At 37.3% G+C, this 12,619-nt stretch overlaps 2 protein-coding genes across 5 annotated transcripts in view; one reads left to right on the forward strand and one right to left on the reverse strand.

The window, feature by feature from the left end:
• Positions 1-6,907, forward strand: part of LOC124146681 (protein stoned-B-like) — a 149,384-nt gene extending 142,477 nt beyond the window's left edge. For all 4 annotated transcript variants that reach the window (XM_046517095.2, XM_046517094.2, XM_046517096.2 and 1 more), the window contains one exon: positions 84-6,907. In XM_046517095.2, coding sequence (XP_046373051.1) covers positions 84-337 — 254 coding nt within the window. In that variant the 3' untranslated portion in view covers positions 338-6,907. The remainder of the gene's footprint in view (positions 1-83) is intronic.
• A 1,101-nt stretch (positions 6,908-8,008) lies between these two features.
• LOC124146683 (cholecystokinin receptor type A-like) lies at positions 8,009-10,794 on the reverse strand. Its single transcript, XM_046517098.2, has one exon. The coding sequence runs from the start codon at positions 9,641-9,643 to the stop codon at positions 8,534-8,536; it is 1,110 nt and encodes a 369-aa protein (XP_046373054.2). The 5' UTR covers positions 9,644-10,794; the 3' UTR covers positions 8,009-8,533.
• Between the last annotated feature and the right edge of the window lie 1,825 nt (positions 10,795-12,619).

Genomic DNA, 12,619 nt, shown 5'->3' on the forward strand with positions numbered 1-12,619 from the left:
CTGTACGTGCTAAGATCTCAAGCATGTCTACCCAAATTGCATCTCATCTTTTTGGTGTTAAACTGTTCTTCTTGTATTTCCAGGTGCCTACAAGAGCCACTTGTTCGTGCTTCGGCTGGACCTCGGACCTCATGATGAGATTCCTGATCACTACGAGCAGTTTGCTAATGTGGATTTCACGATGCCAGCATGTACTGTGTCTAAGGCCCAGGTTCGATCCATCTCCGTGGCAAATCCCAGCCCACCAGAGAAGTGGGTCCGCTACATAGCCAAATACGAATACAAGGTTGAGATTGAACATCTTAATGAAACCGAGTCAGAGAAGGAGAGTGATTAGATGTGTCAGCTGAATGACCTGGAGATCAACCTAGGTGCCCTTGGGACAGTGAAATGGGATGAAATTTCACATATCTGAGCCATTTGTAACATTCCTTTCCCAGTGATATGCAGGACATACCCACCGTACCGGCAATGACACATTTCCATGTGTTATGTTCCCTACAAATGTATAACGTCAATTATACACTACCTGGAATATCACTAACCCTGATAATTAGCATCTGTCCTTGAGTTGTGAAATATAGGATTTCAGAATTAATATTGTGGTATTCTTGTCCAAGAGGAAGTGTTAGAAAAAAACATACCATCATCAAAGTCATAGAGTTTGATCATTTTCTACGCAGTGATTAACAAGGCAGTTTTTGTGCTTGATGTCAGTGGACAATTAGGAAGGTTTTCTTTCTACTACACCTGTTGCTTAATGGATTGTATGATAAGTGTGGACAGAGTAATTCTTTCTTTCTGTGATAGATATTTATAATTGAAAACTGCCTTTAGACTCACTGTAACACAAGCCTTAGTGTGTGTAGAGATAGATATCAAATTGTGCGCATAATTGTTTTATATGTAATTTTAGAATATGTATTCTGCACTTATACATAAATTTGAATCACTTCATTGATGTACAAATATGTTCAATGACAATAGATAATTAGATCTCTCCCTGTGAGTGTTACAGTTCTCAAGTATTGATTTTACAGTGGACTGCTAGTTGCAGGGCCATAAGAGTTATCTCCCTTGAACCGTGCAGCCATATGCATTAACTGCACTAAGTATTTGCAGTTCTGGAGAACAGATTGTATTTGTTGATTTTATCTTTGATAACGTTTTTTTTTCTTGTCATAAACAAACATGACTTGAAGTTAATGTATAAAACATATTATTGTTAATGTTTGAATCAGTTAAGATAATGCCAGTTAGACAAATGAGTAATTTGAGGCCTTCTGTAGCGTATGATTTATAGACACAGTAGACAGAATAGCATCGGAACCATGGAAGTAGAGAATGCAAGTAGATACAACTATCCTGTACTATATTGTAAAAGGTAGATAATGCATTGAATATTTGCATGTGTGCGTTACACACTGCGTAAGACTTTTGTTGCAATTTTATTAATTATGTGATATGTAGAGAAATGGATTTGGACAAATTTTGTAACAACGTGTGTGTGTATATATGTAGATAAGTATACAAGGTACTGTAGTTGATCAATAGATCTTTGATACAGTTTAAGGATTTGTATCAATGCACTGGATGACAAGCTTTGTAATGTCAGTGTGTCAAGAAAAGTTCTGAAAAATTGGATGTGAAATTGTGAGAAAGTGAAATAGGAATGCTGATTTGCATGACAAGAACATGCAGTGTTTCCATAACAAATATGGCCTGGTATAGGTTGAATTTGTTTTACTGTTTCCTATAATGAATAATTCATAACAATCAGACAAAGAATATAATAAATATCCTTTTCAGGTTATGATAATCTTACTAAAATGTTATCAATTAAAAACAGGTGTCGGTTATACCACCTTGATTTTTAAATACATGTATTTATATAATGAAATGATGAAATTGATATTGATACAGACTCTTGATAAGGTGTCAATAAGGCCAAAGAAAGGCTTTGTAAGGCTTTCAAAAACTTTCATAGAAGACATGTGGAGGGAATTTCCTAATTTGATGCATCAGTGACAAAAATTATGTCTGATGCAATTCCCTTGCAACACTTGACTTGCATTTGCATGTGTTTGTGACTGGTGCCACTGGTGGGGCAGAATATGTTCACCTTTTCACAAATACCTGTTATCATCACTATTTGATAGTGGTTCATAAACACATGCTTATGATATAGGAATTGTACGATTGACTAATAATTCTTATGATTATGGAAAGAGTTTCATTGCTGTTATTATCAGAACTCAGGAATTACAATTTTCAGAACTTTTCTTAATATTTGATACGTAGGAATAGCTGACTTAGTAATGTGGAGACTTAACCCAATGTGAGAAGTGTAGAATATAAATGTGTGAAGTAGACCATAATTTGTACAGACGTATCGTGAACAATGCACAGCTCAGTGTTTGTACCTACCTGCCTGCACAGTTCCTCTCATTTAGATCTGTGTCTGTGGAGAAGACCCTGGCAAGACAAGAACAAATGATCTGTTTTCATTAATGCATTTGCAGAAAACACTAGAAAGATGTAGTTAACTGTTTTTATGTTGTTTGGCTTATTCTGATAATGCACCTTTCTGATCAGCTTTAATCAAGATGTAATTTGGTGTCTAATTTTCAGTCACTTTTGTTGTCATTTTGAAAGTATTTTTAATGTATACCGGTTTGTTTACTTTGTTTTTCTGACACTGGTGCAATGATCTGACATCTTAGGTAAAATGACATTCCATTAACAAAATATATTTAATGACTGATGCAATACTATATACTAGATCTTACTGATTGGATTGATATAACTTTTAGCTCAATGGTTGGTGCTTTCACTCTCTACGCAGATCCCAGTTTGATTAGTGTCCTCAAGGTTGTTTGGTATTTTTGGTATTCCCTGATGTGATTTTGCTGCAAAACTGCTAAAAATGGACACTACACTCTCACATCTACAAAACTAGAATCAAGAAAAAGACTTTGAGAACATACCATAATTTGATCTCTTGTATATAAACTAAGAATGAAGCAGCATACACACACGTACAATATGTATGTAAATAGTACGCAATAATAGGGAAAAAACAATACAACAAACAGATCTTTAATCTAATCTTAATATAAACAAAGATAATTAGCTAAATACTTACTGTTTCTTAATCAGAACACAATATTGTCAATGAATAAAAGCTACTTATAAATGGCTGCTTGTGATGACGACATATACAGCAAGAATAAATTGCATGTTAGAATATATCTCAATCCTCTTCAGTATTTCATATATAGAGTATTATTTATCATATATCAATCAATTTGTTATTTTTATCCCATGTGTATGGTGTTATAATCATTCTCATATTCTACTTGCTTTATTTTGTTTATATCTCTGGAATATCCTGCTTGAAAGTGTACACGTCATAACCAGAAAGTTAATGAGGTATGAATCAGTGTATAAGGGACATTGCTTCAGTAAGCAATCTCAGAACCTGTTACATTGGCATTTTACTAAACAGTTAAACAACCTGTATCTTATAAACAGGAGTAAGAGACATGCCCATGGCTGGTCTGTTTGTTACATTTGAAAGAGGATAAATTGTCTGAAAGATGCTGAAAAATGAACATTTTATGCAGTTGGCATTCTAACAACGTCTTTTTCAATTTTATTAATAAAACCAGTGCTTTTGATATATCAAATATGGTAGCTGAGACACAAAAATGTCTTCAGGTTTTCCATTGAATATGTTTCTATGAATCAAATATTCATATATACAGGCATAAGCAGAATAGAAAATGTACACAAATTTAAAGCAAACAAATCTTGATGGAATCCCATTGTTACAGAATACTGATTACAGGACCGATATGGACAAATATTTAGATGCACGTTCTCAAAGCTGTTTTAAGCTCTGATGGTTCATCCCTAATGTCTAACATCTTACAGAATTCAAGTCTAGTCGGATTGATTTTATTGGACTCTTTTACGTATGGTATACCAGGATATCAGCATGATCAGTACAATCATTGAAGTATTTGTTGAAATGTTTTATTTGTGCTTATGTTATTCTTTTGTAATCTTACTAGCATCATCTATGGGTTTCAGGAAAATGTATCAAAACTAAATTTGAAGATATTTTATTGAACTCAGGGTTCTATACTCATCACAAGAATTGGTCAAGACCTCAACTTAATAATACTTTATCTCAATATACAGTGTGATGTATTAGCCTTCGTTTGTCTTAAGATGATTGTATCCATGGATATGCTTGCCAGTTGCTTCTGTTACTCCTTATACATGAATCATATCAATCTCATTTTGTATTTTTATAATTGTTTTGTGCTTTACCCTTGTTTTACAGATTTGTCTTTACAATGCATTTACCTTGTATGACTCTGATCTGCTTCTGCCTGTCCCAGACACTCACACCTTACGTCATGGCATTATACTTATATCTGTGATACAGTAATCCTTCTGTTGTTACTTGTTTTGGTTAGCTTGATTTGTTTTAGACTTGTCTGTAGTGCAGAGAAGCACCTTCAGCAACCTTGTGTTTTACATGTGGTTTGAGAGTGTAGTTCTAACCTGTTACTCAAGCTCAGCTAACACCTCTTGTTCAATAAGAGATTGTCGTTTGATTTTGTGCAATATTAATACAGTATATGAATGTTCTGAAGATCGGAATGTGTACTGCATTACATTCATGCATCATGTGGTATTTGGTTGAGATAGAGAACTTTTGAAACGACTTCAGGGATGGAAATTAGTACAAGCCCGGACCAGTTTTGTTGAAAGTAAAGGTATCCTAATGGCTAGAAGTTCAAACATTGGATATTGCTATATGTTATCACTATTCGGGCGAGTAGGCTTTCTTGATTAATTTCCATCCCAGGATATCAGAGTGATATAAGCACTGTTGGTTTATATCCTCCTGATGTACTGTCACTTGTCCTCTATTACATCATCAGAAATGTACTGTTAAGTTAATTTTATTATTTTACAGCAAATTAAGAATTAATGGCAATATCAGTGTTTCTTCTTTGTTGGTTCTTTTCATTGCTTAGAAATATATGTTTTCACTTCAGCAACTGTTGTTTGAAACTTGAAAATGCTGGCTGCAAACTTGTCTGCAGACATGATGCAGATCTCCAACTGGTCTAATTTGAACATGAACCTGACACATTGCAATTGGGAGGAAGTTACATGGATCCTTTGTAATCATCCATGTTAAGGGCTCTGTATGATTACAGTACTTAACCTGTCATGGTTAGAGAAACAACAACTACTTTGTGTGGTTTTGCTTTATGTTTAAAGCAGTGTCAATACTACAAGCTGGAGACATGAGATAGATGTAGCACAATACACAGGTAGAGCTGTGCACACAATGAAGAAGTGTTACCTTGTTGTGGATGACTTCAACAGTTGTACACACGGTAGTAGTGTGTGCTCACTTTACAAGGAATGTTGAACAAGTAGTAACATAGTAGAATGATTGTTGTGGTTTTACAGAATAATTCATATACCAGTTCACTTGTGCAATATGTTTAAAAGGATGGGACACCGGGTTACATACATGGTCATGTTGTACACCAGATCATTCAGCAACATTGTACACCAGAACATTTAGTAACATTGTCCACCAGAACATTTAGTAACAATATGTTAGAACTTTGAGTAACATTGTATACCAGAACATTCAGCAACATTGTACACCAGAACATTTAGAAACAATTAATTAGAACATTGGGTAATATTGTAAACCAGAACAATGAGTAACATTGTATACCAGAACATTCAGCAACATTGTACACCAGAACATTTAGTAACATTGTCCACCAGAACATTTAGTAACAATATATTAGAACATTGAGTAACATTGTATACCAGAACAATGAGTAACATTGTATACCAGAACATTCAGCAACATTGTACACCAGAACATTTAGAAACAATTAATTAGAACATTGGGTAACATTGTATACCAGAACAATGAGTTACATTGTATACCAGAACATTTGGTAACAATATATTAGACCATTAAGCAACATTGTACAGCAGAACATTGAATAACTTTGTATACCAGAACGTTCAGTTATATTGTATACCAGAACATTGAAAAACTTTGTATACCAGAACATTCAGGTACATTGTATGCCAGAACATTGAATAACTTTGTGTACCAGAACATTCTGATACATGGTATATCAGAACATTGTATATATCTTCAATGGTTGGTTTCCTGATGGTACTTGTAGCAATGAAGACTTAAATTCTTACATTAAGGTATTTGGTTAAGTCTTTAATGAAAAAGAAGTGTGCTACATTATAATGAAGCATAACATCATTTAAAAGTGAAAATATATAACACCAGAGAATAACTAGTCTCGATTATCCAGTGAAGCAGATTTCATTGGGCATTACAGGCAATTCAAAAAGGTTCAGTCAAGCTGTGTGCAATATTTGGCAAATCGGCCACATCTGCAGCCATGTGAAAATCAACTTGCCACATGAAGATGCTTATTCTGAATGAACCATACCATGTCATCCCATTACTGCGATCAGGTTAGCAATAATTATAATGCAATAGACATTTAGCAAACTAGAAACAGAAACAATCTGGTGTAGTCTGTTCGCAGTGAGCTGTTCAACATGACTATCTACTGCCCATGGTGCCTGTCTTGTATAACGCCAACAGTCTTAGCCTGAGCAGGCTCCTGCCTTGGGCTGCCTCAACAGACAGTGCTCACTCGGTATTCTAGAGACTCTTGTGTCTGTATGTCTGTACAGCCCTACACTGTAGACACTGGCAGTAGGACCACGTGATCATATTGATGGTTTATTTAGCATTCCCATGACACATCACATTGTAGCTACTGTACATGTAGTTGTGTAGCTCAGTAAAATATTCATCAAATTCTGTCTTTTGTGTTTTCTTTGTATTCGGCTGATCTTTTGTCGAGGCCAAAAGGGAAAAGAATGGCACAAGATGGATTGGGTGGGTGGATTCCTGACATCACTTGTCTGAACTGCAGATTCAAGCATTCTGATGAGTTTTATGAAGCTTTTATGAAGGATAAACAACATTTATGATGACACCATAAAGTGGAGCCCAAACCACTCCCTACACAGCTTGTCTGAAAGTACCATCATCATCATCATGATCATTATCAACAACAACATCATCATCATCAACAACAACAACATTGTTCTGTGGAGAACATGTATCATATGTGTAGCCATAAGGATTCTTGTTTGGTTTGAACTTATTTTTATTTAAAGATTAAATGGATTATCACAACTAAGTAGACCTCTCTGAAAGGATTTTCAACAGCTATGTACAAGTACAACAGGGAAAAATCAGGAGTAAAATCAGAAAATACCACTTCTACAAATCCTTTCCTCTGCTTTATTATATTGTACTGCTTTAAATATGTTCATCCATATATTGAGATCATCTGCATTGCCATATAAAATCGGGCTTATGTCATTGAGAATATTGTTATTGTTAACTACAAGTAATTCAGCCAAACACTACTGTTTATCAAACAATTTACACTGAATACAAAAAATGATAAGAATTTCCCAAACCTCTTCAAAAAAAAAAGTTTGGAAATTATTTTTTGTCAATTTTTTTTATAAACATCAATTTGTAATTTTGTTGCTGGTTTTCCTGCTTGACAACCTCTGTCTAGTGCGGAGGTAGAACATGTAGACAAGTAGTAGGTATTCCCATGGCTTGTCACTGTGCCCCTCTGCCAGCAGATATGTGACCTCATGTCTTTTAACATCAAGATTAATTGGTTTCTACATGTTATTTATTCACCAAAGATGGAAGTGAAAGAACGAAACCTTATTCAGTGTCATATTTGGTTCTCTGCATAGAATTCAAAATGATGCGCTGTAATTCGCTGTGCAGAGTTGCGTCCCTTGGGACAAGCCAGAAACCTATGATTGTGGGTTCGAATCCCGGTTCGCCCCGATTATGTTTCTAGGTTTGTCAGCACCATACGTGCTCGTGGGTTTCACCGAAGTGGTAAACGTCTGAGACCTGCATCACTTGGGGCTTTCCTCCCACACAAAGCTGACACCCCGTGATATATCTGGAATACTGTTAAAAAGCGGCGTTAAACCCAACTCACTCGCCACTTACTTAATATAAGCTGTATGATTGCGAGGTGGATTTGTGTTTGTCTGATCAGAGGGGTATTTATGCATTCCAAAGTTCAATGCTTGAAGGGAAATATGATGTTAAATGAGACCTTGTGTGTGAAACTGGGAGATTAATATTTTCACGGTTTCTTAAATTGTTTTTTTATGTTTTCTCCCAACAACCATCGTGTCAGGCATCAACACACATAGATAGGAAAAGTCTTGGTTATGATAAATAATATTTTGCAAAAGGTTCGTTTTTTTAATTCTTTCCACATAAAGCTGAAGAACCAGTTTCATAATAACATTGCTTGTATATAAAGGTAAAGCAGTCACAATCCTACCTACTTCTTCTATAGACATTTATCTTAGTCATACACCTGTATATTTCTTTTCATTTGCAACGGAAAATACGTTTCAAACATACAACGCTTTCCCTCCGAAAGTGTGGGCTGAGAATACTGTATATTATAGGGTTCATTGCATTACTGAGAAAGTAAGAATTGTTACATATTTTGTAAATAATAACCTCGGTGGAACTCATGTCTTCCTGAAACTTTTGACCTGAGAAGTGCAGGAACTCCGCTGTCAGGTAAGGGACATAACCAATGATTCCTGAAAATGTAATAACACTCAACATCATCGTTGTATGCCCAGGGCGTAGGTGGATCTTACCAATGTTACTCCTAGTTTTGCCAATCGGAGTCTTCATACTACTCAATGCTCTTGCTATCAGCATCTGCTCAAACCTCTTTCTCCTCATTGGACTAACAGGCATAGTTGGCTGTTTGTAAGAAACGCCAGCACCAATAGTTCTACAGCTACGGTTACAAACTGTTAAAGCAATGAGGCCATAGAACACAACAAATACAATGAAACAAATGCTAAACAACAAGCTTAAACATCCTTGAAACAATAGTGAATAAACTGAATGATACATCATATCTGACGTTGAACAGTCAATTCCGGTCACCCCATCGATACGAGTACGGATAGTTTTGTTTCCACTAAGAAGCAGCATTGGCCAAGCGATAGCCACTGCCAACGCGCACATTACAGCCGCCAGAGACTTTGAGTGTTCCAGGGAAGACATCTTGAGAGGATAGCGGGTATTGTGAAAGCGATCAAAAGCAATACATACAAGTATTAATCCAGAATAGGTGTTCGAAAATGCTTCAATGAATCGGAAAAGTTTACAAAGGATCGGAAAATGGTTCAGAAATGGATTTGCAGTGTCGTAAATCTCAAACGGTAGACATATTGAACAGCTCAACAGATCTGTGGCCGCCAAAATAATCATAAACAAGATGGCGGCTTTCATCTGGTACCTTCTTCCATAAACGTTAATGGCCAATAGGTTGCCGATAATTCCTATTGCCATGACAACACAAAATACTGCAATTACAGGTAGAAGGAGTAACCGCCTCTCGGCATTTAGTTCTCCAAGTGTTACCGACCGGTTTGTATCCGACATGTTTCCACCTGTCACGGTAATCATGGACATGGCATTTATGTCTCTATAGACTCCCTCATGTCGGTGAACATGGTGCTATGTTGAACTTGTTAAAACGTGAACCTGGTCAAGTAGGCGTCACATGCATTTTCAATTTCATAAAGATTCCTTGAATGAAGCTTGAAATGTGTCATCAGATGGGTTCTATGTTCCTTACACAACCGCTTGTAGTGTGGATCTAAGTGCTGGTATAATACCTGTGTCACCTTCCTTACACAACCGCTTGTATTGTGGATCCAAGTGCTGGTATAATACCTGTGTCACCTTCCTTACACAACCGCTTGTATTGTGGATCCAAGTGCTGGTATAATACCTGTGTCACCTTCCTTACACAAACGCTTGTATTGTGGATCCAAGTGCTGGTATAATACCTGTGTCACCTTCCTTACACAAACGCTTGTATTGTGGATCCAAGTGCTGGTATAATACCTGTGTCACCTTCCTTACACAAACGCTTGTATTGTGGATCCAAGTGCTGGTATAATACCTGTGTCACCTTCCTTACACAACCGCTTGTATTGTGGATCCAAGTGCTGGTATAATACCTGTGTCACCTTCCTTACACAACCGCTTGTATTGTGGATCTAAGTGCTTGTATAATACCTGTGTCACTTCGTGTACAGCCGGGGTGAACATATGGTTCCATCTTCAACTCGCCGCCACTTGAATCATGGCACTCTATGCCTGTAGTACCGCCTGGGATTATTCCAATGTCGCTTCGTGTAAGCCGAGTTTGATCTTATGTGTCAGTCGTCAGTGTACCACCATGTAGATGTATATTATATACATGTGTGTCCACGGGGTTTATTCCACGTGAAGCATTTGGAAGTTTGAAGATGAATGGAATATTACAGAACAGTATATTTGACAGTAATGACTCCGGTAATGTGACATCTCTGACTCACAAATTGCAACAATTATGCTCCAAATTGAGAAGATATTTTTACATTCTATGATAAACGGCTGTTTAATTTATTAAAATTTACAGTTTACGACCCTTTGACATTAAGCCTTCATCACAGGGGAGGGACCACGAGAGAACCTGGCGTAAGGTATCAGTCGCCAGACACCGTGTTTTTTGTAATGCCAAATAACGATCATTAATATTGTTTTACAGTAGTTTGTTTGTTGTTAAACGCCGCACTAGGCAATATTCCAGCTATATGACGGCGGTCTGAATAATAATCGAGTCTGGACGTGACAATCCAGTGATTGACATCATAATCATCGATCCGCAGAATTTGGATACGATGACATGCATCAACCAAGTTAGCGAGCCTGACTCTTACGACAAGCATAGTCGCCTTTTACGGCAAGCATTGGTTGCTGAATTTTACGATAGTAGTGAGAATATTGTTACAGCGTTGTTATAATAATGATACGATTTAGGCATAGCTAAAATAAAGATTAGAAAACACAAGGGACGCGTCGAATGACAAATAAATTAAGTACATGTACCATCACGCTTAATGTTTTGTATGTCATTGTATGACCTTTGTATGTCAAGGTCGTAGACGGTTGCCATATCAGTGAAACCCCAAATAACACGTAGGCGGTGTTGGTAGATAAAAATAATGTATTTTGATATCTGGGAAACACAAAAGCTATCACACACATCCTGTCATCTAATGGACGCACGGCACGGCACGGCACGGCACGGTACGGCACGGCACGACACAGCACAGCGCTGAACAAAGCGAGGTCATCGGTGCCACGTCTTAATCATCATTTCATGTCTTAAATATCGCCATTGCTTCTTCCTGAACCTGTTCTCAGAGTCGTCTCCGGTGATGTTTCATCTTTCATACTACTGAGCTTTTCTATCAGTGTTTATTCACCATCAAATACATAAAACGTCAACGCCAGACAAATATCAGATTATCTGCCGGAACAGATTCCAATTGACGTAAAGGGTAATATAGCTGTGAAAACTATGTGGGTGGATCACCAAAACCATTGAGGACATCAGGTGTTCGTGAAACAGGTAAGCATGTCCTGCTCTACCCGCAGCACCCGCCACTCACACAAAGTCTGATTAAGTCATTCCGGAAAGTATATGTTAGACATTCAGAGGAATTTGCAAATCGCTTGTCAACATGATGCGTGACGCTATCTCATACTATGACCTTTAATGGAGTTTCACATACTGGCACTTAATTTTTTAATAAGAATAGTGTGAGTGGCGGGTTCTGCCAGGAGAGCAGGACATGCTCACCACTTCTCATACGTGTCTTCGTGTTTTGCCTGTTACCCACTATTAAATCTGTTTGGGAATATTTTTAAAAATTAGTTATTCGCTGGCGTTGGAGTTCTGAATTCCCAACAAACAACAAACACATGAAAACAGTGGATTAAGTCTAAAATCGTGCGCGGTTTGATCCACGTTTTCTCTCTTGATATTGACATACACTGATCTTGCTTCGGTAGCTACGTGATAATGACTATGTCATGCAACTCATTGTCTGTTTGTTGTTAAACGGTGCACGCAGACATATTCAAGCTATATGACGGTGGTCTGTAAATAATCGAGTCTGGACCATACAATTAAGTGATTGACATCATGAGCATCTATCTACAAAATTGGGATACGATGACATGCATCAACCAAGTCAGAAGCCTGACCACCCGATCCCGTTAGTCGCTTCTTACGGCAAGAATGGGTTGCTGAAGACTATTCTAACCGGGATTTTCACGTGCATGACTGCCTTTGCCACTGCCCCAACCTAACAAGTATTACATTGGGCACTCTTGGATTACAAAATATCGTATTTACATAGGTACGCATTGCAAATTCACATTGATTCCTAAAGGTCGGACCTGTGACCTGTCTTCAGCAACCCATGCTTGCCGTGAAAGGCGACTGTGCTTGTCGTAAGAGGCGACTCACGGGATCGGTTGGCCAGGCTCGCTGACCTGGTTGGTGCATGTCATCGATCCCAATTGCGTGGATCGATGCTCATGATATTA

The sequence above is a fragment of the Haliotis rufescens genome, unplaced genomic scaffold (genome assembly GCF_023055435.1).
Source record: "Haliotis rufescens isolate VD_foot unplaced genomic scaffold, xgHalRufe1.0.p SCAF_3, whole genome shotgun sequence".
Taxonomy (NCBI): Eukaryota; Metazoa; Mollusca; class Gastropoda; order Lepetellida; family Haliotidae; genus Haliotis; species Haliotis rufescens.

Bases quoted from the DNA above. Each gene is read 5' to 3' on its own strand.
- LOC124146683 (XM_046517098.2), bottom strand. From the start codon at position 9,643: ATGTCCATGATTACCGTGACAGGTGGAAACATGTCGGATACAAACCGG.